This window comes from Protopterus annectens, chromosome 8.part0 (genome assembly GCF_019279795.1).
Source record: "Protopterus annectens isolate FY-2018-M chromosome 8.part0, PAN1.0, whole genome shotgun sequence".
In the NCBI taxonomy this organism is placed as follows: Eukaryota; Metazoa; Chordata; order Ceratodontiformes; family Protopteridae; genus Protopterus; species Protopterus annectens.
Genome location: NC_056741.1, coordinates 1,666,619,584 through 1,666,645,352, shown reverse-complemented (window position 1 = coordinate 1,666,645,352; position 25,769 = coordinate 1,666,619,584). Strand labels below are relative to the sequence as shown.

Genomic DNA, 25,769 nt, shown 5'->3' with positions numbered 1-25,769 from the left:
TTCTTCTCCCCTGTTAAACCGCTCAACTCCTCATTTTTATTCCAAGTATATTCCTCCAACAACATCACAATAGCTACAGTATCACAAGCAGAATTACTAGGAGTCATCATAGATAATAAAATAAAATCTGACATATACCTAACTCAGATAATCAAAAAGACACATACGAAGTTAGGCTCACTTTATAGAATCAAACAATTTCTAACTAGTAATTCAAGACAGGTTATTGCTATAACTCATCTGATCGCTACCCTTCTATATGCTTCCCCGATTTTCATCAACATAAAACAGATCTAGCAACTCCCCCCCTTAGGAATCTCCACTGCCTGGCCTTAAAACAACTTAACTGGTTAGAATTACCCCACTATCTAACTTTTACTCAGCTCAACATTGCACACAAACTGATACACCACCCAGAAAAATCTTCATCTCTCCAACAGCTGATCCAACCTTACACCAACTCTTGTGTTGTTCACGCCACAAATTTCCAGGTCTAATAATAATGTTGGAGAGTTTCTATATTCCAACTATATCTCCAAAATCTGGAACAGCATCCCACAAACTATTTGTACACTGAATACTCGGTGTACCACAAGGCTCAATTCTTGGACCCCTTCTTTTCTCCCTATTCATAAATGCCTTACAAGTAGCTATTCCCCAAGCTACGTGCATTCAATATGCAGATGACTCCACACTCATTTGCTCTGCAAAAACCATCCCAGAGCTTCAAACTATTACTCAAAAGGTATTCCATACTGTTGAAGCATGGTTCTTAAAATGCTGCCTACTTCTTAATGCCAAAAAAACAAAACTCCTCCTTTTCAAACCCACTACCAGATCCCCCCCATTGGACTTCTCTATCTCTTCTATTAACAATACTCTCATATCACCTGACTCTTCTACCAAACTGCTAGGTGTGACTATTGACAACAATCTTACCTTTGATTATCACATAAACAACACTATTAAAACTGTACATAGAAAACTGGGCTCCCTCTATAGAATTAAAACATTCTTATCCCCAACAGCCAAAGCTACTTTGGCACACTCTCATCTCATTTCCACTCTTCTCTATGCCTCACCAATTTACACTAACCTGAAGAAAACTAATCTTTCTAAATTGACCACCACATACAATAGTATAGCAAGATTTGTTACTGGTAATCAATTCAGAACTCACCACTGCCTGAACCTACAACAACTTCACTGGCTTGAATTACAAAACATGTTGCTTCTTTCCCAACTTCCCATTATCCAAAGAGCTTTTTATCTGCCAAACAACACTCCTTCATTTTCTAATCTCTTCACCCCTTATTCTAACCTGAACTCACTCCGCTCCTCTAGCAAACTCCTAGTTACTGCTACCAAATCCAATAACCTTGCAGGTGACTCCCTGTTCTCTAACTCCATTGGTAAACACTGGAACCTATTGCCCACTGAACTGACTTCTATCTTATCTCTTGTCCTTTTCAAACAAAAACTTAGACTCTACCTTACAAAACACTGGCTATGTCCCTGCCTTAACCCAGACTGAAACCATGTATTCGACTATTCCCACTACCCCTTCATCTCTGTGACTTCTGCTACCTTTTATTTTATTTCCTCACTATTCTATCACTTACCCCTCCTCTATCCTTCTCCTTCCTGATTATATTACTCAGTTTACTGAGGGTTCACATAAATATCTAATCTACTTACATAGTTGTCTTTAAATGTCCTTTTCTCTTTCTTATGATGTTTGATTATGCTAAATAAGTTATGCCTGTGTTTTGCTTACAAGAACGATGAGTACATTATTGTACAACTGTTAATTCTGAATACAATAAGTTTGATTTTTTTTATAATATTTTCCTGATACGGTATATTTTTATGCTGCTCTTTATTGCATCTTATGTAATAGTTACTATTTCTTTGTGGAGCTTTTCTCCCCGGGCCTCTGCTGAAAATGGAAATATATCCAGTTAGACTAGCCCGGTTAACAAATGTAAAATAAATAAATAAAATAATAAATTGTACAACTAATCTCACTCACTTAAAAAACCTCTTGAAGAACCACCTAACCAGTCACTGGCTCTGCCCTTTCTCAGGCCATTGTTAAAACTCGGACCACCCCACTACACTTTAACTACAATACCCTTGCCTGATAAAGTTAAACTCTAGCATCTATTAAACTATTTACCTCTCATCCCATTCCCCCACCCTCCCTTCCTTCTCCACTCCCATTCTGCCACAAACCCAGTAACTTTCCCCTTGTGTAAACTTGCCCAAACTAGCTCCCTCATTTCCCAGTGCACTTAAGTTTCCTCCTCTTTAACACCACTCGCTCTACCTCTTTGAGACCCATTCCCAGTTTTCCTTATTAGGCTATGAAAAGTCATTAGTAGAAAATGTAACATGTATAACAATATGATTGACTGTATGTATATACTTCTTTCTCTAATGTTTATCATGATCTGGGTATCAAATTATGTTCTGAAATATGAATGTGATCTGCACATCAGTCTATGTTCTGAGATATGTTTTCTAAACTCTATGTAAACTATAATGTATATTACTTGCTAAAATTTCTCTTCGAACTTCTTGTTGAAAACCTTAACGTATTATGTAAGCTACTTGCTAAGAATTGTCTACTTGTTAAGAATTGTCTTGGAATTTTTCTCACTGGGCCTCCACTGAAAATGGGCTAAAACTCACCCGAACTTTCCTGGTAAACAAATGTAAAATGAATAACTAAATAAATAAATAATTTTCTTCTAAACTTAGGGCATATTCTTTATTCTCGGTTTCCTGCGAACATTCTACAAAAAGTTCCAGAACATCTTCCTGTTACATAGTCTCAGTATGGAGAGTATCACTGCCCTTATGTTACATACAGTGTAACTATCGTAATAAACAGTATAATTATTTACTTATGTTATACTATGTAAAGTATAACTGTTATGTTATGCATAGTAGAAACTGTCTTATGTTATGTATTGTATAACTGTTTTTATGTCATGTACAGTATAACTGATCTTATGTTATTCCCAGTACAACTGCCCTTATTTTATGTATACACTCTTTTAATTTCTTCAAGTCTTTTGGGTTTCTAATACCATGATGGGAATGGATCCCATTCCTATGTCAAAATTCAATTAAAGTTCATGAAAATAGTACTGTTTTTATCTTTGATGTCAGCCAGAAGTGGTCTTTGCAGCACTCACAATGTGCCCAGTAATGACTCCTCCTTACATGTATTGGTAACATATCTAAATATGAATGTAGACTCTTTTATAAGACCCATTGCTCCTACTACTATTGGAACTGTCTAGGTATCTTTCTTCCACATTGCTCTCATTTCTGTTTGCAAATCCTGATATTTTATGACTTTGTGTCTCTCTGTACACAAGACACTGTAGTCACTGTGTGTGGCAATTTCAATGACCAATGCTACTTTTGTCTTCTTTTCTTGGACCACTATATCCAGTTTTCTAGCATCTATCTTTTGAACTGTTGGAAATGGGTGATCTCATGTGATGTACAGTACATCATTTTCTATGTTGCTTTGTGGCTCATGTTTCCCATGTTTTTCATAGGTTCATAGGTTGGTACTGGGCTATTGGCCCTAGGGCCTAACCATAACAATTCCCTGGCTATTTCTTCCCAGACTATTTACTTCCCTTTCAGCCACTTCAGTGCCATAATGTTTGCACAATCCCCAGTGCAACAGTCTTGTTACATTACTATGCCTTTTAGTATAGAGTCCTTCTGCCATTAGTATGTCACAACCAGCAACGAGGTGTGCAACTGTTTCCATTTCTGTTTTACAAAACTTACATTCTTCTGTTTCTCTCACATGTTCAATGGACTTTGTAAACCAGCATGTACGTAGCCCACTATCTTGGGCCAACAATATTAACCTTTCATCCCTTGGTTTGAATTCACCTCTCCTTAACCATTCCTGCAGTCAGTCCTGATAGACATGAGGTTCGTCCAGAAGTTTTCTATACTTGCAACTATATTTATGCATTTTCCACATTTCTTGCCTTCTCATCTGGTCCTTCACCTTACATTCTTTTTTTTTGTTTTTTGGCAGATTCAGTTGATGCCTGATTTTTATCTACTTCTGGTTTGATTTCCATTCCTGCTTGATGGCGATATGCTTCTGCTAGACTAAGCAGAGAAGTCATCTTAGATTTATTCTCCTCATGTTTCAAAATTTTCACTATGTTCAAGTCGTGTGAGGTCAACAGATATGTGTGCAGTCCCATGATTGCAGATCTATACATGTAATCAATTTCAGGGAGGCCCATCCCTCCTTTGGAATGGGGAATATATAATGTTGGTATGCACTGATTTTTATAAATCATTTGGTGAGCATGAAGCACCCTTCTTGTTTTCCTGTCTAATCTATCCACACGTTTTGGGGCTAGTCAATCACTCCAAAACTGTAAGTTAGGACAGGAAGAGCAAATTGGTTTATAGCTTGAATTTTGTTCATAGATGCCAATGCTGTTTTCAGGATAAATTAAGTCTTCTAAGGTATTCCTTACCAAGTTTTATTCACATATGTTTGTGTTCTATTGTTGATCCTTCATCAATTCCCCAATATTTATACACTCCCTCTTACTCAAGTTCTTTTATATCACATTCTTGTCCCAAACTGATGTTTTCCTGGTGCTGCAGTTTTCCCGCTTTAAAAGTTGCTTCTGCACATTTATCAAGTCCAAATGACATTCTTATATCATCTGAAAAAGTTTTGACAACTTGCAGTTGTGCTTTCAGTTCCTCATCTACAATTTTAAGTCATCGACAAAGAGAAGCTGAGAAGTCTTTACACTTTGTTGTTTTCTAGGAGCCAAAGTATAGCCATGGGCTAAGCTGTTAAGTAGACAGCTTAATGGGTTAAGCGCAAGACAGAATAGCAGCAGTGACAGAGAGTCACCCTGGAATATCCCACTTTTAATTTTTATCCCTGAGATAATAATTTGTCCTTTATCGTTTCTTAATTGCAAAGTTGTCTGCCACTGTTTCATGGTCACTGTAACGTACTCGATCAGTGTAGAGTGTATCTTATACATTTTTAAGCAGTCTTTTATCCTTGAATGTGGGATACTATCAAAAGCTTTTTTGTGGTCAATCCATGCCATACTTAGATTCTTCCCCTTTTTACAGTTCTCCACTATGATTGTTTAAGAACAAATGATTCTTTGTTCCATATGACTTTCTTTTATTGCCGTTTTGTTCTATTGCCGTAATTGAGTTTTCTTCTAAATGACTATAAACAATGTTGGCATCAATTCCAGTGTACACTTTATATATCATCGGAAGGCAAGTCACTGGTCTATAATTTTTATGGTAGCTTGCAAATTCACTCTTAAGTTGGAGCATTGTTTTGCCTGTTGCTAGCCAGGTTGGTGTCTGTTCGGGATGGGCATATAAATAGTTCTTACTCATGGCTAAATCTTACTGCAAACATGTTAATACTTTTAATCAGAACTTACATACTGCATCTGGGCCTGGGTTTTCCAATTAGAGGCTTTTCTTAACTTTGTTTCAGTCTCCCTGGCTGTCACTTCATTCCATTTCATATCCTGTACCTTTAAACTTATTTTTTGTTTTACTTCTTCTATTCATTTAGCATATTTGCTATGTTCCACAGGATCTTCATAAATACATCTCCAAAATATATATATTTCTTCTTTTTTTGGTGGTCTTTCAATTCCTTTTACTTTGTTTCCCAATTCTCTATAAAACTTTTTTGGGTCATCAATAAATTGCTTATTTTGTACTTTTCCTTTATATTTATCTGTGCATCTTCAAAGTTTTTCTGCCTGTGCTGACATTTTTAGTTTATTTGTGATAGTACATGATAGATCCTGATCTGTTCTAATACTGCACATTGCTTTTATCACATATATCTTTCTAAGTATTTTTGTTGATCTGTTCCCTCTTTTATACTCTTCTAACAGTGACACTTCTTGTCTTAATTGCTTTATAGTTTTCTCTATTGATACTTCCATGATGGTATTCAATTTCTCCCCTTCCTTTTCCTCACTACCCTGTGTTCTTGTGGTAGAACTTTTATCACTTATTAATTTAGCTGCACAGCAATATATCCTGTTTACTTCAGATTACATCTGTCATATCGCATGTATCTGAACAGTCCTAATTATGTCTATCTCTTAAATCAAGCAACTCTTCTCCTAGTTTGTTTTCTTCTAAACTAAAGGCACATTTTTATGTACAGTATAACTGTTTCCTTATGTTAGGTATTTCCCTTTTTTTAATTTCTCCAAATCTTTTGGGTTTCTATTACCATGACTGGAACAGGCCCATTCCAAAGTGAAAGTACAATTAAAGTTCATGAAAATAGTATTGTTTCAGTCTTTGATGTCACCCAGAAGTGCTCTTTGCAGCACCCGTAATGTGCCCAGTAATGACTCCTGCAATTTGTATGGAGTTACATATATTGGTAACATATCGATATATGATTGCAGACAGTTTTTTATAAGACCCATTGCTCCTGTTACTATTGGGACTGTCTCAGTATCTTTCTTCAACATTGTTCTCATTTCTTCCTGCAAGTCCTGATATTTTATGACTTTGTCTCTCTTGGTTCACAAGACACTGTAGTCACTGGGCGTAACGATTTCAATGATCAATGCTACTTCTGTCTTCTTTTCATGGACCACTATATCTGGTTTTCTCACATCTATCTTTTGAACTGTTGGTAATGGATGATCCCTATGTGATGCAGACTTCATCATTTTCTATGATGTTTGTGGCTCTTGTTTCCAGTGTTTTTCAGCTACTTCAATGCCATAATGTTTGCAACAATCTTGCCATATTATTATGCCTTTCATTATACAGTCCTTCTACCATTAGTATGTCACAACCAGCAATGAGGTGTTCGACTGTTTCCAATTCTGTTTTAGAATACATACATTTGTCTGTTTCTCCCACATGCTCAATGGACTTTGTAAACCAATGTGTGAGTGGACCAGTACCTTAGGCCACCAATATTAGCCTTTCATCTTTTGGTTTGAATTTGCCTCTCCTTAACCATCCCTGCATTTGATCCTGATCAACATGAGGTTGTTCCATAAGCTTTCTATACTTGCAACTATATTTATGCATTTTCTACATTATTTGCTTTCTCATCTGGTACTTCTCCTTATATTATTTATTTAGTTAGTCTAAACTAGTCTAAACTATCACGGCAAGTATAGCCTATAAGTTATTATTAGATGTAGGTGGTTATAAAGTGCTAGCCAGGAAAACCAGCAGCTTTACTCCCTCCCCACTCTGTAGCCAGGAAAACCAGCAGCTTTACTCCCTCCCCACTCTGTAACCAGTCTAATCTACTTTTTCCACCATTTAAAGACACTTGGAACCACTACCCCTTTTCTTGCATTAGGAACCTAAACTCCCTCCTTTTTTACCCTGCTTACAATAAATTAATTTGGGCCACCAGGTGGCAGACTTGTCCCTTCCAGGCCTTGAAGCCTTCTCCTGACCTGTACTACACCTTTGCTATATACTGTTTATCCACAGACTTGCTATTAAACTGTAGCCTATAACATCTATTTATTTTTATGGTTAGCTCTCACACACCCTCCAAATAGCTCTATTATCTACTCTTTTAACTTTATTCCAGTATTTAGGGTTACCTACCTACTGTAATCCCTGCTTCAAATGATTGTGCTTTTCAGCTCCTTACCTCTCTTGTCTCTACCCGTTCCATTCGCACTGTGGGCTCACTCTGCTTCCCTACCCTACCCCCCATTCCCACCCACCCCTACTGCTCCTAAGCTTATACATCCTCACCACACCCTCTTCCTCTCCAATCCAATCACAATAGTCATCTTGATAACATTATACATACACCTCTCTCTAATCACCCCTAGTATAACTCCTCCCCTTTAAAGAACACCAGTAAGCTTATTAGTCACTATGCAAACACGACCTTTTCAAATCCAACTAAGGCATGGTCTTTCTCCTACTTTCTCTAACAGCAACCTACATGCTAATCTCATATTAACAGTCAAAATATTTACAGCTGAACTTCCCTAATGCACAAACAAGTACTATACCTCTAATTAACTCCCCAGAACACATAAATATAACATCTTTACCTAGCTATTTACCTGCTAAATATCACAGACTGACCCTAAAACCTAAAAAAAAAAACTCTTCACCATTACTTTAACCTCTACAATCCCTTAAACAAACTATTACACCTCTCCTTACCAGATGGGGACATTCATCCTAACCCAGGACCAGGGCAAAAAACAAGCACAGAACCACAAATCCATGTTCCCGCTACTCCAAATATCCCATTTAAATTTCCCAACTCACTCTACATAGCTCACCTCAATATTAGCAGCATAAATAATAAAATTGCCTACCTCCATGCTCTCCTGGATGTTCATTCCTTTGATATACTTTGTTTAACAGAAACATGGTTAAAACCCACTACACAAGATGTTAAAATTATTCCATCTGGGTACAACATCTTGAGACAAGACCGCAAAGTAAAAAAACGAGGGGGTGTTGCTATCCTCTATAAAGAAGGGCTACAAATATCTATACTAGATCTTGGTTCCTCTACTGAAAACAATGCAGAACTCATTAGCACCAAACTTCAACTTATTCCCAGCAAATCCCTAAATATAATATGTATCTACTTGCCCCCTGGTAACATCACCACCACTCTGGAAGGTATCCTTGCTGAACTCTCCACAAAAATTCCCCAAGAGACAATAATTCTTGGAGACTTTAATATAGACTGGAAGGACTGCTCTACTGAATCATCAACCTCCCATATTAACCTTAATGGCTACTCTCAAACAATTAATTCCCCAACCAGAATTAATAAACCCAATAACAAATAATCCATCCTAGACTGGATTCTAATAAATAATCAACAACTCTATAATGCAGGGACCCTCCCTGACGATGTAAGTGACCATTCTCTCACTTACATAATCAGGCAAAGGTCAAGCTCACACAACCCAACCATATATAAAACAATAAGAAGCAACAGAAACTTCAACCCCAATAACTGCCAAGCTGAACTAAAAGAATGTGATTGGTCATCTATATAATACCTCCCACTTGATGAAGCAACCAACTACTTTAACTCAAAATCCTTAACCACCATGCACCAAAGCATTCCATCAAAATTAAATCTAAACCCGCCCCATGGCTTACAAAGAAAACCAGACAGAAAATTCAACAGAGTAATAAAGTTTGGGCACTATGGAGAACAACTAAAAATCCCGCAGACCAACAACAATTCTGGCAAAAAAGAAATGAGACTAAGAAAGCTATACTTGAAGATAAAAAAAAAACCTTTTACTTCCACCTCCAAAAGACCAACCAAAATAATCCACAAAAGTTCTGTGCTAGCATAAACAGACTAATTCAACCAGGCCAATCCACAACACCACCCCCTATAAGATCAAATTCTGACAATCCAAAGCAAACTGCTAATGCTTTTAATACCTTATTCACTGAGACCATCCAAACACTTGCTAATCAACTAACAGCCGATAGCTCTGCCCTTGAAACCAATACTACTAACTCTCTCCCAACTCTAAACGTGCAACCTGTCCCAACTTCCCTCATCTGAAACCTCTTAAGTAAACTAAAACCTACAACCCCCTCAGCTGACCAGCTACCTGCTGAATACCTGCAACAGGCAGCCAAAGTCATAGCTTATCCTGTATCATTGCTAATAAATAGAACCATACAAGAAAGCACTATTCCCACCATCTGGAAAATCTCCTACATTATCCCCCAACACAAAGGTGGAAACTCCAGAGAATATTCTAACTATAGCCCCATAGCTCTACTTTCCCCATTAGCTAAAATAATGGAAAAGTGCATCCACAGACAGTTACTAGACCACCTACTCCAGAACAATTTACTGGCCAAATCTCAACATGGCTTCAGGCCTTTCCACAGAACAACTGCACTCCTATCGTTCACTGACAGCATCAATAAAAACCGTAATAACAATCTTCTCTCTCTTTAGTACTTTTCATCAACCTTTCAAAAGCATTCGACATGGTCAATCACCACTTACTTTACAGTATTCTAAAATCCTTCTCTCTGTACACAAAGACTATAAAATTGTTCCAGTCCTACCTTGATAATAGACAGCAGGCAGTGCTATGGGACAACAACCTCTCATCCCATCTCCCAGTTACCCTACGTGTTCCTCAGGGCTTTATATTGGGCCCCCTCCTTTTCTCAATATTTATCAATGACCTCAACCTAGCTATTCCTTTAACTAACTGTGTACAATATGCAGATGATTCGACAATAATCTGCCCAGCTAAATCTCAATCTCAACTACAGATTCTAACTCAGACAATGTTCAATAAAACAGAAAATTGGTTTCTACAATGCTGTCTCCTCTTGAACCCCCCCCAAAAAAAAACAAAAAACAAACTCCTCCTCTTCACTCCTACCCGTAAATCACTCCCAATGAACTTTTCAGTCTTAGCCAATAATGGTACACTCATATCTCCCGATCCAACAACTAAACTTCTAGGGGTAACCATTGATAACAACCTGAACTTAGAAACCCATATCAACAATACCATAAAAACTGTCAACAGGAAACTAGGCTCCCTCTACAGGATATAACCCTTTCTCTCCCCACTAGCCAGAACCACTATTGCCTATTCCCACCTTATCTCCACACTTCTTTATGCTTCTTCCATATATACTAACTTATCAAACAATAACCTTAACAAGCTAGCCAACGCTTACAATAGCATTGCCAGATTTGCTACTGCTTCCTCCTTTAGGACCCATCACTGCCATAATCTGAAATAATTAGGCTGGTTAGAGCTTCTGAATCAGGTTCACTTTAAACTCACCATTGCGCACAAAACCCTTTTCCAACCTACCAATACACCAATAGTTGCTTGTCTCATTACCAATATAAGAACCTTTCAACTTTATGCTCATCTAATAAACTACTTGCATCAACATGTAAATCTAATAACATAGCAGGAGATGCTCTGTTCTCACATGCAGTTGGAAAGTATTGGAACCAACTCCCCCATGAACTCACATCACTGTCTTCATTTACACTTTTTAAACACAATCTGAAACTCTATCTTAAAACCCATTGGTTATGTCCCTGTACAAATCCAGACTAATCTCATACTATATCCCAAATACACTCTCTTAAGACCTAATTCCTGCTCTATCTGTGTCTTTTTAGATCAAGGCCTATCCTTGGCAAAAACATATCTTATCCTAATAGAGATAATTTAAAATACCTAATTAAATTCTTCTGCATATAATTCTAAAGCGTCCTACCTAAGGCAGGCAACAAGTATTGTTTAAACTGTGAGCATTGCTGAACTGTTGAAACTTGAAGTATGCATTTGTTTAACAATTACTTTCTAGTTGCTAATGAAGTCTTGTACATAAAGTCTAAAAATCTTATCTAATGCTTGTAACATGTTTTTTGTATAAACTGTGAAGATTCCTGAACTGTTTAAAATTTGTAGTATTTAACTGTATAACAACTAGTACCTGTATGTTAGTAGTCTAGTAATCTTTTGGAGCTTATCTCCCTGGGACTCTACTAAAAATGGACATAAATCCAGTTAGACTATCCCAGTTAACAAATGTAAAATAAATAAAATAAAATAAAATAAATAGTTTTTTGTCACATTCAGTTACCGCTTGATTTTTACCTCCTTCTGATTTGGTTTCATTTCCTGCTTGATGTCGATATGCACATTGATATAACTGTTCTTATGTTATGTGTTATTAGCAGTTTAACTGTCTTTACGTTCTGTGCAGTGAAATTACTTCCTTATGTTATGTACATCATAACTGTTCTTATATTATGGGCAATAAAATTGTTTTTGTTATTTGCAGTACAGCTGCCCTTATGTTATGTACACTATACCTGTTCTTAGAGATAAAATGATTTGCACTTTACTTTAGTATGCCTGATTTATGGTTGCCATAAATAAAGACATTCCTAATGGAAATAACCACAAAACTCTGACCAAATATAAGAGCTTTCTTACTTTTACTTAAAGGCAAAATATTCGACAAATTGGACTTGGTTCTTACTTAGGTTAAGTACTGAACATATTTGTCATATATAGATACCTGTTACAGACTGACAGGTGTTCCACAGTATCATTATTTTAATAATATGTGAATGAGGTTTACTTGGCCATCACATGATGCTGGGGGTTGACAGTATGAGTGGAACAAAGAATGTTAACAAGGACATCATTGCACACTGTCCAAATATGAAGGGTTATATTTATTTAGAGGTCACTGCATATACTGGTAAGTGGAACTATACAGAGATTTAGAGTGTTGTCCACTAGGTAATTGACATGTACCGCAATTACTGTAGTGAGAGATGTGGGAGTGCAACAACTGATGTGTAGAGAAATGCAAGTGTTTCAAGTTGTTAAATAAGAATTATACAATAATTTCTCATTACTATTCAGAAACTATCAAGCTGATTGGACAGCCCAACTAGTTTGCCTATTGTAAATCAAGCACATAACAATAGAAAAAGTCTGGCTGCCGAACTATCATCGAGCAGGCAGAATTTCTATTGGCATATGTTTGGAAGAAGCGAAATACAAGAAAAAACAGGTATGCTCTGCAAAACTAAAGAAAGAGAAACATACCTGATTTTCCTTGTGTTTATGTGCTGTCCTCCCTCTCAACTGTCCAGATTTTCAAACAATGTCCAGATTTATGCCTCACAATTTTGGTCTATTCCTCATAAAAATTGCATATTTTTTGCAAACCACTGGGAATTGAAGTCATTAAATAATAACAGACATTTCAGGTTCAAGCTTCATATACTTCTGAAAATACACACTAACACAAAACATCGTATTCCAACAACTGTTGAAGTTTATAAGAGGAATATTGAAAATCTGTCCCTACTTTTGGACCTTTGTACCCCCATTACGTTACTTTGTGTCCAGATTTGCATTAAGAATACTGTGACATCCCCTCCTCCGGGTCAGTGATCAAGGAGTCCCAATCTTTACCATGGACACTGGTGAGGGGCATTCACTTGGAACAAAAAAAGATACACACAGTATTTCCACATGTAGCTCTCTGTACCAAGCACAGTTTCCCTTAAGAGCACATAGGAAACACACTCCCATCCTGGGGCTGGGTTTCCTTGCTCTCTCTCTCTCACCATACCCCAAATAAAACTTTGCATTGATCACACCTGTAGAGATAAGTCATCACCTGAGTGTTCCAAGCCAAGTCCTCAACCACCCTCTCTGTGTCCCTGCTCCAAGTAGCTGACACACACACATACACACACACACACACACACACACACACACACACACACACACACACACACACACCTGGGAAAGGCTGCCACATATTTACCAGATATGCCCTATGCCCAGACTAAAAAGTACATACTGCCACCAGAACACTCCAAAGCCAGCTACCCTAAGGCTCTTACAAGGTTAACCAATTGTACTGAGTAAAATTAATACTAATATAAATAGTAGTGTTTGACCAATGCAGCAAGGCTTTCAGAAGCAGCCACAGTGTCACCAAATAAATATAAGTACTCTCAAAGGTTAAAATATTCTCTAAATAATAAAAGAACATGAATGTACTAAATGTCTACTTACAATAAACACCAGAGTTTCAATCAAAGGAAATATTAAAAATAACACAGATGGATAGATTCACACACATACAGAAAAAAAGTTTTCTTGACTGATCTAATGAATTACTATTTCCTGGATACTTACTTACTAAAGCAAGGCAAGATGAAGTGGGTGAGTGATCCTTCTTTGCCAGTTTCTAAAACAGATTGCCCTGAGACTTCTGTCTCATCTAATATTAAAGCATAATTTCAGTGCTGGCTTACAGAATGACATCACACACATCTGGCCGTCTGACTTCTGGTTTCCACACTACCCCCTTTAATAGAAACTGATGTAGAATCTAGCAAATATGTGTCATAATACACACACACAAAGAGCTTTGCTAAGATGTGTTATAGCATATGGAACCCAGATGTCTTCCATTTACTGGAGTATTGTTTATGTTTAGATGGCTTATAAAGACAAGAGTATGTGACAGACTGGAGAAGAGAGCATAGGTTGTCTGGCTATTAATGGAATTGGAGAACCCAAACAATTAGCTTGAGGTTTGGAATGTCTGGATGAGTCATGCCTGTCAGGTGAGATGGGGGGGGGGGGCTCAGGATGTGGATCCAGAATCCATGGCTGTTTAAGTAAATGAGGCCAAAGGATGAGAAACCAAATCTGTTGAGGCCAGTATGGTGCAATGACGATTACCTTGTTCTTCAACCTGCTCGCTTCCTATAGAAATCTGGGGGTAGAAATCTGGGGTCAACGGGGTTGGAGAAAAGGTGTAAAGGAGAATGGGGAGCTAATCATGAAGAAGAGCATCAATCAGGGATTCCCCTCATGGGGGATGTCATAAAAGCTGCTGCACTTGTTGTTTAGGGGAGAGGCAAAAAGACTGCAGCAAGGCTGGCCCCATCTGCAGAATCTTTTCTGCCACTATTTAATTGAGGGACCACTCATGAAGCATAGGGATGAACCTGCTCAATTTGTCTGCTATCACAGTGGACCTTCCCCGAATGTGCATTGCAATGAGAAAACGACTGGATGAGATCACCCATTGCCACAATCTGACTGCTTATTGATACAAGGGATAATATTTGGTTCTTACTTGTTTGTTGATGGTCCAGACTACAGACATGTTGTCTGTTTGAAATGCAATTGTCCCCAAGGGGAGAGCATCCTGGAAGGCTTGCAATGCTAGTAGCTCTGCTCTTATCTCTGGGACATAGATATGCAAATTCGACTCCTTGGGGGATCAAGTGCCTTGGACTGTATTCCCCAGAAAAAGCTCCCACCACCCTAGCTGGGAAGCATCCATGGACACTGTGGCCATTGGTTGTGTGTGTTTGTGTATGTGTGTGTGTGTGTGTGTGTGGGGGGGGGGGGGGTAAATGGATGACCTTGCTGAATCTGAATGGATTGAATCCACCATGACAGGTCTCTCTTGCAAATGTTGGTGATTCTTATCTGGGCCGACATTGGTTGGTGGAGAATGGGCTATTGTGCTGCAAGAAGCCACTGCACAATTCTCATGTGAAACCTCTCCAGCAGAACAAGTGTTATCACCACCACCATAGACCCTTTAGCCTGAAGAACCAGATGTGCAGAGACCTTTGTATTGCCGATAATCCTTCTGACATGTGATTTGATAGTTTCTACTCCTGAAGGTGGAAGGGAAGTTATTGTTTCACTTGTGTTAAGATTTGCCCCTGTGAATTCTAAACACTGAGTGGGCTCAAGAAATGATTTCTCATAATTTACTGTTATTCCTAGCTTTGAACAAGTTTGGATAACATTGTCTCCTGCTTGTAGTAGTTGATGCCTGGTCAGGGTGGATACGAGCCAGTTGTCCAAATATGGAAACACCTGGAATTCTTGCAGTCAAATGTGAGCTGCTACCACTGAAATGGATTTGGTGAACACTCTGGGGGCTGTGGTGGGACCAAAGGGCACTGCTCTGAACTGATAATGACTGGCTCCCAGCTGTGTCTTCTGGATCATATGTCCATCTTTATGTGGTAGTACACATTCTGAAGGTCTATAGAGCACATCCAGTCATCCTTTTCCAAGAACTGAAGAATGGACTGAAGCATGACCATCAGGAACTTGCTGTGTCAAACTGATTTGTTTAACTTGCTGAGATCCAAAATTGGTCTCCAATCACCTGTCTTTTTTGGTACTAAAAGAACCTTGAGTAAGTTCCAAAGTCTCATTAGTCTGGGGGAACCTCTTGGATAACTCTGTTTTCTAGCAGCCTTTGAACTTAAATGTCTGCCTGATCCCTCTGACTGGGTGAAACATTGGGGATTTTTTTGTTTTGGGAAGGAGGAAGGGAAAGGGTATAAAGTGTCCTCTGGAAATGATCCTCTGCACCCATGTATCGGATGTTATTTCTAGCCAGGCAATCTGATGCAGGGACATTCAACCCCTGATTGCCTCCAGTGTAGGGCAATCAGGCATCCTTTCAGGAGTGCTGGAAGGGCCTACCAAAGAATGCATCTCTAGACCCTTGGCTTTGCAGGCCTCCTCTGCCACAAGAGCAGCGCCTTCCATTAGATTTTCCTTCTCTGCCTCTAGAGGGACTACCTCCATGTGTGTTCTGAAAAGGGCTTTGTTATTTCTTGAACCATATCTTTCCACTACTTCTCTGTTTCCTGAAGTGAGGTCTCTGAAAAGTGGAAAAATGTATGCCCATGGCAGATAGTGTCTTTCCATCTTTCTGTATAAGGAAAGGGATCACTGAGAAATGAAGACTTGAAAGGCTCTGCAAAGTCGCATAAGCACATCCAGGCAGGTCTCCTTATGGATATGCCTGAAGACACCGCTCTACTCATTCCATTGGCTACATGTGAAAGGAGCCTCATGGAAGAGTTAGATATGGATTGTAGGGTGTACAGCTGAGAAGCAACTGAGGCTTGTACTTCTTCAGACACGGCTCCTGAAAGGGAATTTGATAGCTCATTTAACAAATCCCTTTGCAATCTTGTAAAATGTAAAAGATAATTCAGAGACCTTAGACCTAGAAAAGGTCATTGAAGCATAAATGTGCTTCCCAAATCTATCCATCACTCTGGACTCCTTCTTAGGAGGATGGACAGAAGAATTTTCTTTGGCCAGTTCCTTCTTGGTGACTGCTGCCACAACTATGGCATCTACCAGTACAGGTTTAGTCCAGAATTGTTTGGCCTCTCAGTCTGTTATAATTTTATCTGGTCTCTGGGGAATAGGTTTGATGGTGTCTGGGGAGTTCCATGCCTGCCAAGAGCTACTCAATGAGCTCATTGGCAGGCAGGGTCAACCTGGAGGTAGATGGATGGGCATCAAATGCCACCTGATACACATACTCCTCAGATGAAGGATTGCTTGACTTCTAGCCACCTCTCTGTTTTAGGATTTCTAAGATGTCAACAAAGAAGACATCATTAGGAGGTGACCTTGTGGATCCTTCTCCCTCATCAAAATCCGTGTCTTCGGTGGTGGATTCCTCAGTGGAGTCCAGGGATTTCCTCTTACACATCCTCTTCTTGGGGACCTCCTCCATGGGATGTTCTGGAGAGGTATCACAAGAGGTGAGGGAACCCTGTAGGGAAGTCTGGGGTTTTGGTGTTCACTGTCCCTGTGGGAGATCCAAGTGAGAAGCTGTGTGCAGATTTATCAAAGGTGAGGGCTGCAGATTCAAGGGGTTATGCAGTGTATGAACTACAGAGGCAGACATGGCTCTCAACAGCACCTCACTAACTGTTTCCGAGAAGGAAAAGACCTCAGATCTGAGATGGCATGCCTCTCAGTTGTAGTCCCTTCCCACTCAGAAGACAATCTTCCTGAGGTTGAAGCCAGAGCTGGGCTGGTCCAAGCAGAGGCTTTGAGACAGCTTCAAAAATCTCGGAGCCAAATCCATCACCTCGGAGCCAAGACTGCTACAGCTCCCTGAGATCTATGGCTCTGACTGGGCAGAAGAACTCAAAGCAAACATCAGATCCAAGGAAAAGGAGATCCTTGGATCTGATACAGGTGACACCAGGCAATTCGGATCTGATGGCTTCAATACTTCAAAATAAGTCAGAGGAGGAAGAAATGGAGGGGTAGCTGATGCACGAAACTCCTGTCCCAAACAGGTAGGAGCTAAAGGAGCCTCTAACATACCCTGCGCCCAGAGAATCTTTTTCACTAGTCTCTCCACATCATCTTCACTAAGACTCCTCAAACAGCAAGTTGACATGACTGATGGAGATTTAGGTCTCTCCAGGAATGGAGATGGGACGCAGGAAGGAACCAAATCAAGAAAGGGTAAATATCAAATCCTAGGAAGGTATATCTGGGTTGGGATGGATCCGATGTAGTTAATTCCAATGGTTTGAACTTTTTTTGCTTTTGGATTCAACAAACTTCTCACATCTGATGTCTTGGGTTTTCTTGAAGTGGGATCCGACGGAGAAGTCGGCACCTAAACTGTTTTTCTTCTTCCTTTGTCTGAGAGTCAGGAGGAAGAGGAAGAAGCAGGGATCAATTGTTTAGATTTTTCTATTTCTTTTCGTGTAGGTCCAGAAATTGCCTCACCAAAGGAGGAAGGTAAAAGACCTTTAAAAATAAGCTTATTTTTGTGTTCAGCCAACACTATTGTTACAGAGCAGTCTGCCTGCAGGTGAAGGTCGAGGCAATACACACACACACAGTATGTGAATCACTAATGGCCAGCTGGCTTATATCAGCCATTACAACAGGAAAAATAATTTTTCTACTCTTTAAGAAAGGAAGAAGAAGAAAGGAGGAACCAGAGAAGAATACCAACAATGGTTAAAAGAATTACAGTGAAAAGTGTAGAAAGAAGATACTAACAATAGTGTCATAAGGTACTTTTGTATGAAGAAGAAAAAAAGGAAATGAAGTTAAACCACTAATTTAAACTAGTTGCTAAGGTAAGGAATAGAAAGATTATTAAAGAATCTATTTAAAGGAAGTTAAGAGAAAAAATAATATTGAGAATAATATTGAAAATTGAAAATTCGAGAGCTATTGGAGAACCACGTCTTCACAAAGTGGCAAACAAGATCTGAGGTAACTTGGAAGGGTGTGTTATGGGTAAGGGAAGAGCTGGGGAGTGTTTTGATTGTCATGAGCTATTGCAACAGCTGAGTCAGATCCAAAGATCAGATCCGAACCCCAGAGGTTTGATGATAGAATGAACATTGACATCAGATTATAGGTGTACTATCCTCACCCAGCAGGGAATCACTAGCAGTGCTTTACTTTATGCAGGCTTGAAATCTTTTCAGAAAAAGACAAAGGCCTAACAATTCATTGTGCTTTTAATTATAATTCAAACAACTTAACCAATGAGAAAACTTGAAATGTGCAGCCTAGCTAATTAAAGTGTATGTCTCTCACATAGAACAAAAACACCAGGCCAAGCAGATTTCTTAAAATAGAGAAAATAAAATGGAGCAGGTAAAACAGAAAGCAGCTTTATCACTCACAGACAAGAAAGTATAGGTTTACCTTCCTCACCCAGAAGGGAATCACAAACAGTGCTTTAGTTTAGGCAGGCTTGAAATATTTTCAGAAAAAGACCGTTTATGAGGCACATTATACTAAAGCCAATGCAGTATTTTTATCTTTTGATAGCACTTTTAGGACTTGGTCTTTTGAGGTAGATGAAGGTCAGCCAGTTTCAGGTATATCTTGAGGGGCAGATGGAGGGGAGAGAGGGATAAAGTCAGAGCGAAATGTATGTGTCATTTTTCCTTCTTCATTGTGAACTTCCTAATTTCTATCCATGTGTCATTTGTACACATTAATGATATGCAGCTTCAGAACAGCACAAGTTAAATTCATTATGGACTAGCTTTACCTTCTATTTACTGTTACTTTCTGCGATAGCAGCATGACAGCTTTGTGGTCACTTCTTGTCCTCAATTCATAATTATTGTCACATTGTATTTTATATGAAATACTTTTTTAATGAATAATCTCATGCAAAAAACATTTTTTAGATCGGTGCAGTGTGCTGAAAACATACTTTAGAATATATATTTTATAGCATTCAAGAAGGTGGCAGCATTATGAAAAGATACGGTAAAATATGTTTTAATTTATACACTATAGGAAAGTTTAAGTGAATGAGGTTGATCTAAATCATGTGCATTTGAACAGTGCCCATTAAATAAAAACTGCATGTATAACTTTGCTAACTGCTTAAAATGACTGCTTAGAACTGTATTACTAGTAAAAGACCAGTCTTTACCTGGGCAGCTGTAGAATTTCAAACTGATGTAAGCGAGGAATATCTTCAGAAGTGCACATATCCTCCCGGGGGGAAGGAGTAAGGGTTGCTGTGGACTGCTGGCCATAGGAACTAGCAGGCGAGGATGCTTCCCCACGTGGAGGGGGAGGTGGACCCTCACCTTGTATACCAGGCTCTGTTAAGTATGGTCTCTCTGGCAGTGGTGGGCACCAGTCTTCTGTCTCATATCTGAAATCAAGAAAAGTAAATATAGCAGAATGTCACTCGAGTCCAATTTACATGAAAACGCACATCAGTGTATACAGACAATCTAGAGAGAGCATCAAGCCTATTACACAACATCAGAATACCAAGGCAAAAGCTTTAATATATGGTCTCAGCTCTAAATGTTTGTCATTATTACATGAGACAAGATATTAAACCAACTAAGACCTACAGTAGAGATGCATCCTCACTCAATGAAATTGAGTAGGTATGAAAGTTTTAGGCCATCATTTTGCCTTACATGTTTCATTATTTGCATTTTTTTAATGCAAGTGTTCAAAGTTTGCAGTTTCCTTTTGCTTGTGACAGCTATAACACCAAATTTAAACTGCTGCTGGTATTACAAAATGTCACTCCCTACTGATGAAAGCTTGCAGACCTGTATTTTGCTTGTTTTTAGTTAAGACATTATTAACAATGATTCAGCCAGTTATCTTGCAGGATTTGAAAACATGTAACTGCATAATATAATAGCTTAAATGTGCCATCTATGGAGAAATGAGATGCTTTGTTCTGACACATGGATGTCAACATATTTTATGTTAAGTTGCTACTCCTTTAACACTAGAAAATGGATCAGAAATACTAAACTCTGGTCAATTCTTGCCTGTGTCAGGACTAATTAAAACACATACCACTCAAACAACTAACTGAAAAGAAAAGGCTGTCAGGTATCTTGACTGTCTCACACTAACAAGTTCCATGCATTGCTATGACAGGTAAGAAAGCTATCTAATAAGAACGTCTCTCTGTACCTGCATTACTATTCATACTGTGAGAACCTTTAGATCCACTACAAAGGGAGGTAGTGTGTAAGAAGTAATAAAACGGCTCAGTCTGCTCTCTCTAGTAAGTACTGAAAATTGCTTTTTCCATTGAGCTGAGTTAAAGAGAACACATTTTTTCTACCTTGTTACTACCACAACCTGTGGGCAAAATAATTGCATCACCGGTTTAAAAAATTGGATACTAGACACTACTTAAACATTCTAGAAAAATAGTCATTTATATAAATCCAACTCAAAGTATGTGCTTCCCTCATTAACCCACTGCACCATTAGATATTTGCTGATTCTATATCTGCATGGGAAGGATCAACGTTATGGTTTGCTCAATTGTTATTTTGTACTGATAATGTTATATATGGGAGTTATCATTTTACTATATAAGTCCTGATTTGGAACCATTCTCTTTCAGCCATCTAATACCTGATAAACAACTGTTACTTAATAGGAAATGTTTATCAGATTCTCCTGACTCGTTCAGAAAATGAAGTTTTCCATTTAATAGGCAAAACATTGCATATATATTTTATTTATTTATTTGCATTTGCTTACTGAGAAAGACTGTCTGGGCCATGACAGACACTTTTTCATTGGAGGCCTGTGGAGAAAATCTCCATCGTTAACAAATGTTACAGGACTTCATAAAATACAATATACTGCAAAACAGCAAATATCACATACAAAACTTAGTAAGCAAAGAAAAAAAACTGAAAAGATGGAAATCCTAGATATAATATTCCACTGAGTTTCATTTCACTGTAGCAATAACAATGTTAAGAATTCCATTCAATCACTTGGTGAGGAATCTACGTGTATCTAAGCTACTGGGGCTTTCTAATGAAAGCCCAGAAGCTTAAATTATGCAAGAAGGCCAAAAGGACACTACAGATAGAGGAGATGGATAGAGTTGCATGAATGTTTAGACAGGAGAGCAGTGAACATAATAACATATGGAACTCATGCCGTTTTTATTCAGCATGTTGGTGAACTAGTCAATTGAATGTGTCCAGTTACTTGTTGTTGTGTCTTTCGGCTTTTCCTGGTTAGGGGTCGCCACAGCGGAACTTCGGTCCGCTAATGATTGGCAGCTGATTTTTACGTGCTGAGTTGCCAGCCCTAACGCACAACCTTCAACGAAGGTACGCCCATTCACGCATGTCTCCACGCAGAAGACGCTGTAGCTGAGAGTCGAACCGGTCAGCGTCTTACTGTGAGGCGACAACGTTACTGCAGCACCACCATGTGTAAAAATGTGGAATAGTCAGCAGGCTGTTCCCAGAACAGGAGAGTTACTCCCTGTAAATTGCATCTACTGGATAAAATCCATAGCAAATGTTGTTTTAACTGTTAATTAATCTGAATTTTCCAGCTTGCTGTACAAAAGACCTCCAGGTCCAAGTTTCTGGTAGACTATACATCTTAACCTCTGCTTGCTGTTACCACATACAAACGGTTGCATGTGGCAGACACAAACATGCTTACAGCTTCTCTTACATATAAACTACTCAATATGGAGAATCGTCCTTCATTAGCTAATAGATTATCTATTACTACTCACTGCAGCAGATGAAGAAAGGATAATCATCTTCACAAGATGCCTTTTGACCACATTACTGATGAAGAGACCATTTGCAAAATAGCTCCAGCTCACTGGTGCCTGATCCAAGTAGAAATGTGTAATCAGCACATGCTAAATGAATTTCACATGAAACCGAGAAATGATCTTACCTTTGAGTACAAATTTAAGCGCATTGATATGCTAGATAATGTATAAACATGACAACCTGTTTGCTAAGCTTTTGTCATTTTTCTCTTTTCTGTGATTTACTTTGTTAAAGACTGGGGTATTGCATATGCAGCAGCCTTTCTTTAATCAGTGCTGCTTAACTGCTTCTACTGTAAGCTACATAGCTAAAAAACAAAGCTCCCAAATCAAAGGGTAAAAGGTCAAACACTCAAGCCATTGAGTAGATAATGCAAGAAAAACCCACCTAAACTAAAGCCTTCACTTTGCAATATAACTCCAACAGTAGAGGCTTACAGCTTATATGCAAATAACCCCTTATTCAATTACATGACTTCTGAATACCACTGTTTTTTTAGTTTTTAAGCCAATATGAGTAGATTCAGGCCAATAAAACCAAACCCACTAGATGTAAACATGCCATTCTTTTGTCTTTTTCTGAACTCATCAGTACAGTATAAGTTGACTGTTCGGTTGAACTTTAAAAAAAAAAAAAAAAAAAAAAACAAGGCCTAAAATCAAGCCTGATATCCATAAGCATTAGAGTGCCAGCAAAATATCCCATATAACATCAAATCCAAAGGGTAAAAAAGTCACACAGACAAACCATTCAGTAAAAACTGCAAGGACTCAAACTTGTTGTCTTCACTGTGAATTACCTTAAATCTCTGGTATAGAGGCCTATGGGATATATGCAAATGAAGCCTTAAGGACAAACCAGTGTTTCAGCTGCAAGGTCTCTGAATGCCCTGGACTTTTTACTTTAAGTCCCATGGGCCTCTACTACAGGTGGTTTAAAATACTATATAGTGAATACTCTTATCTTATCTGGATCTTGTCTGTGTGACTGCTTTACAGACTGATTTGCATGTTATTTGGGGTATCTTCCAGGTTTCCTAGTACATCACAGGACAGAGCTAACACTGCAGTTTTTCTACGACTTTGCTCACTTCCAGGAGACACAGACTGCACTGTTGCAATAAAGACTCCTGGAAGTGGGCAGGATCAGAGAAAAAAAATGTATTATATACCCTACCCACAGTCACAAAGGCTTGCAAACAGGAAGGGCTACCGTTCTTTGAATTTCAAAGTAGCATGTGAAATGTATGCGGAATCATAACCACTGTGCTCCCACAGCATCCAGGCAGTTTGCATGATTCCCTTATATGGCACACATGTGACCCAGATCAGAACTTCCTGCATGGTGACATTCCACTGGTTATTTTGCTGGTAAGTGTAGGCACTGTTGCTAATAACGTCAATATGTTCTTCTGCATTTACTGTGTGCCCAAATGTAGTAGTGCCCTCCCCCCACATCTTGATACTTTATTGTGGGTGATGCTTGGGGGACGGTGAAATCGAGCACAAAAACGGCTAGCTACACCTCTGTCAGCTAAACCACACAAATATATCCAGACGTAAAGTATCAGTTTGACCATTTCTGTATCACCATTCTGAAAATTAAATTTGTAGTGCTATATTTAGTGAGATGACATTGAAGCCTGCTTGTACAAACATAGAATTTACATATTTACATGTTTACCATTATCTATTTGATTCAAATAAGTGACTAAAAAATAATTACTTTTGGGTGCCCTTCAACTGACCATCAGGTGTTTTCTCTTAGGTCATTGCTCAAGCTCTGTTTGTTCATAGTGTCCCCCTTGGCTGATAACAGTAGCAGTGCTGAGCTGTGGAGGTTAGGTGGATCAGAACAAAGCAATATGCAGCATCACATATGCTGTCCTGCATGCTAGGGGATGTTCAACATGTCCTAACCTGTCAGCATGTACATCACAATGCATAATGTCAGGCAACTCTGGAACCTTCATCAATATCAGAATGGTAACTGTAATCTTCCACATGATTGTGGCAACATCTTCATCACTGCATACTGATAGACTGATGGCAGAAACTCCTCCATCTAGGAGTAGATGAGCCTATAAAAATTTACCCCCCCTAGGTCCTCTAGTGCCCAAACATCCAGTCAAACCGAGGTCATCTGGGACTTATTTAGGGCCCCAGCCCTCTACACCACAGAGCCAGGAAAGTTTACACAAACGTCTTCTGTTGTCAGTTGAAGGGGTATGAATTATGCAGTTTCCCTAATGTACTTCTGCTCTGACAGCAATAACATACCTAGAAAACAGAATGGATAGCTCATGTTAAAAATAAAATGGCTAGCTTCATCAATCATCCAGGAATGCTAATAAAGCAAAAAATCAAAAGTTGTCTAAATATTATTACCACTCTAAATCAAAAGATACAATAGTGCCTCTTTAGAATTTGTAGTTCTGTAGGTTTATGAAAGTATAACTCCTAGATAGTACTTCATAGTTTTCTGTGAAAACCACAGAAGTTCAAAACCAGCAATAGTTAGCTATTTTAGTAATTGTTTTAATGATCATTTACACTGTTTCTGAATGGGATTTATGACATAAAAGGAGGTTCCCAATCAGAAGCAGAGACCCTCCTTTGGCTTTCTACAGTGGGATTCTACAGGAAGAACAGTAATATTTTAAATCATGGAATTCAGGCCGACTGCGGGACCACCTGACGGCAGGATAACCCAAGTGTGATGACTGCAGCAGCATAGCACGATGAACATCAGTAATATTTTAAATCATGCCATGATTAAGATCTGACCATTAACAATTCAAAATAGACCAGCCTCCTGAAATAATTCCATAGACAGCATGACTTTCTGCGAGGATTTGACAAGATCAACCATAGCAGGTTTGGGAAAGATGGGTGTACTGCACATAACAAAAGAAATACCATTTAGGCAGTTCAAATTCAGGAAAACTATATTCTTATTCAGTTGAGTGACAGCTGGTGAACTGGTGACTTTGTGTAAAAAAATATATATAACTTTTTTTACATGTAAAATCTATTTTCCTGCTGTGTGCAGATCTTGCAATGTTTTTAATAGCACAATGCATCTGCATCTAGGCACCACTTTATATCCTTTAATCTCTGGAATACATTTAAGAACATCTAACAGACTTGCTGTTGTACATTTTTCAGAGTGGAAATAAAATACAAGCTAATGATATCATTACATTACTTTTAATGTACCTTTTTCAAAATTGCTGAGCTACTCATCTTTATTT

General features: G+C 38.6%; 1 protein-coding gene across 4 annotated transcripts in view; it reads right to left on the bottom strand.

Moving 5' to 3' along the window:
- The window catches only part of ROBO3 (roundabout guidance receptor 3), a 2,447,731-nt gene that overhangs the window by 96,555 nt on the left and 2,325,407 nt on the right, over window positions 1-25,769 (bottom strand). For all 4 annotated transcript variants that reach the window (XM_044081188.1, XM_044081190.1, XM_044081189.1 and 1 more), the window contains one exon: window positions 19,864-20,091. In XM_044081188.1, coding sequence (XP_043937123.1) covers window positions 19,864-20,091 — 228 coding nt within the window. The remainder of the gene's footprint in view (window positions 1-19,863; window positions 20,092-25,769) is intronic.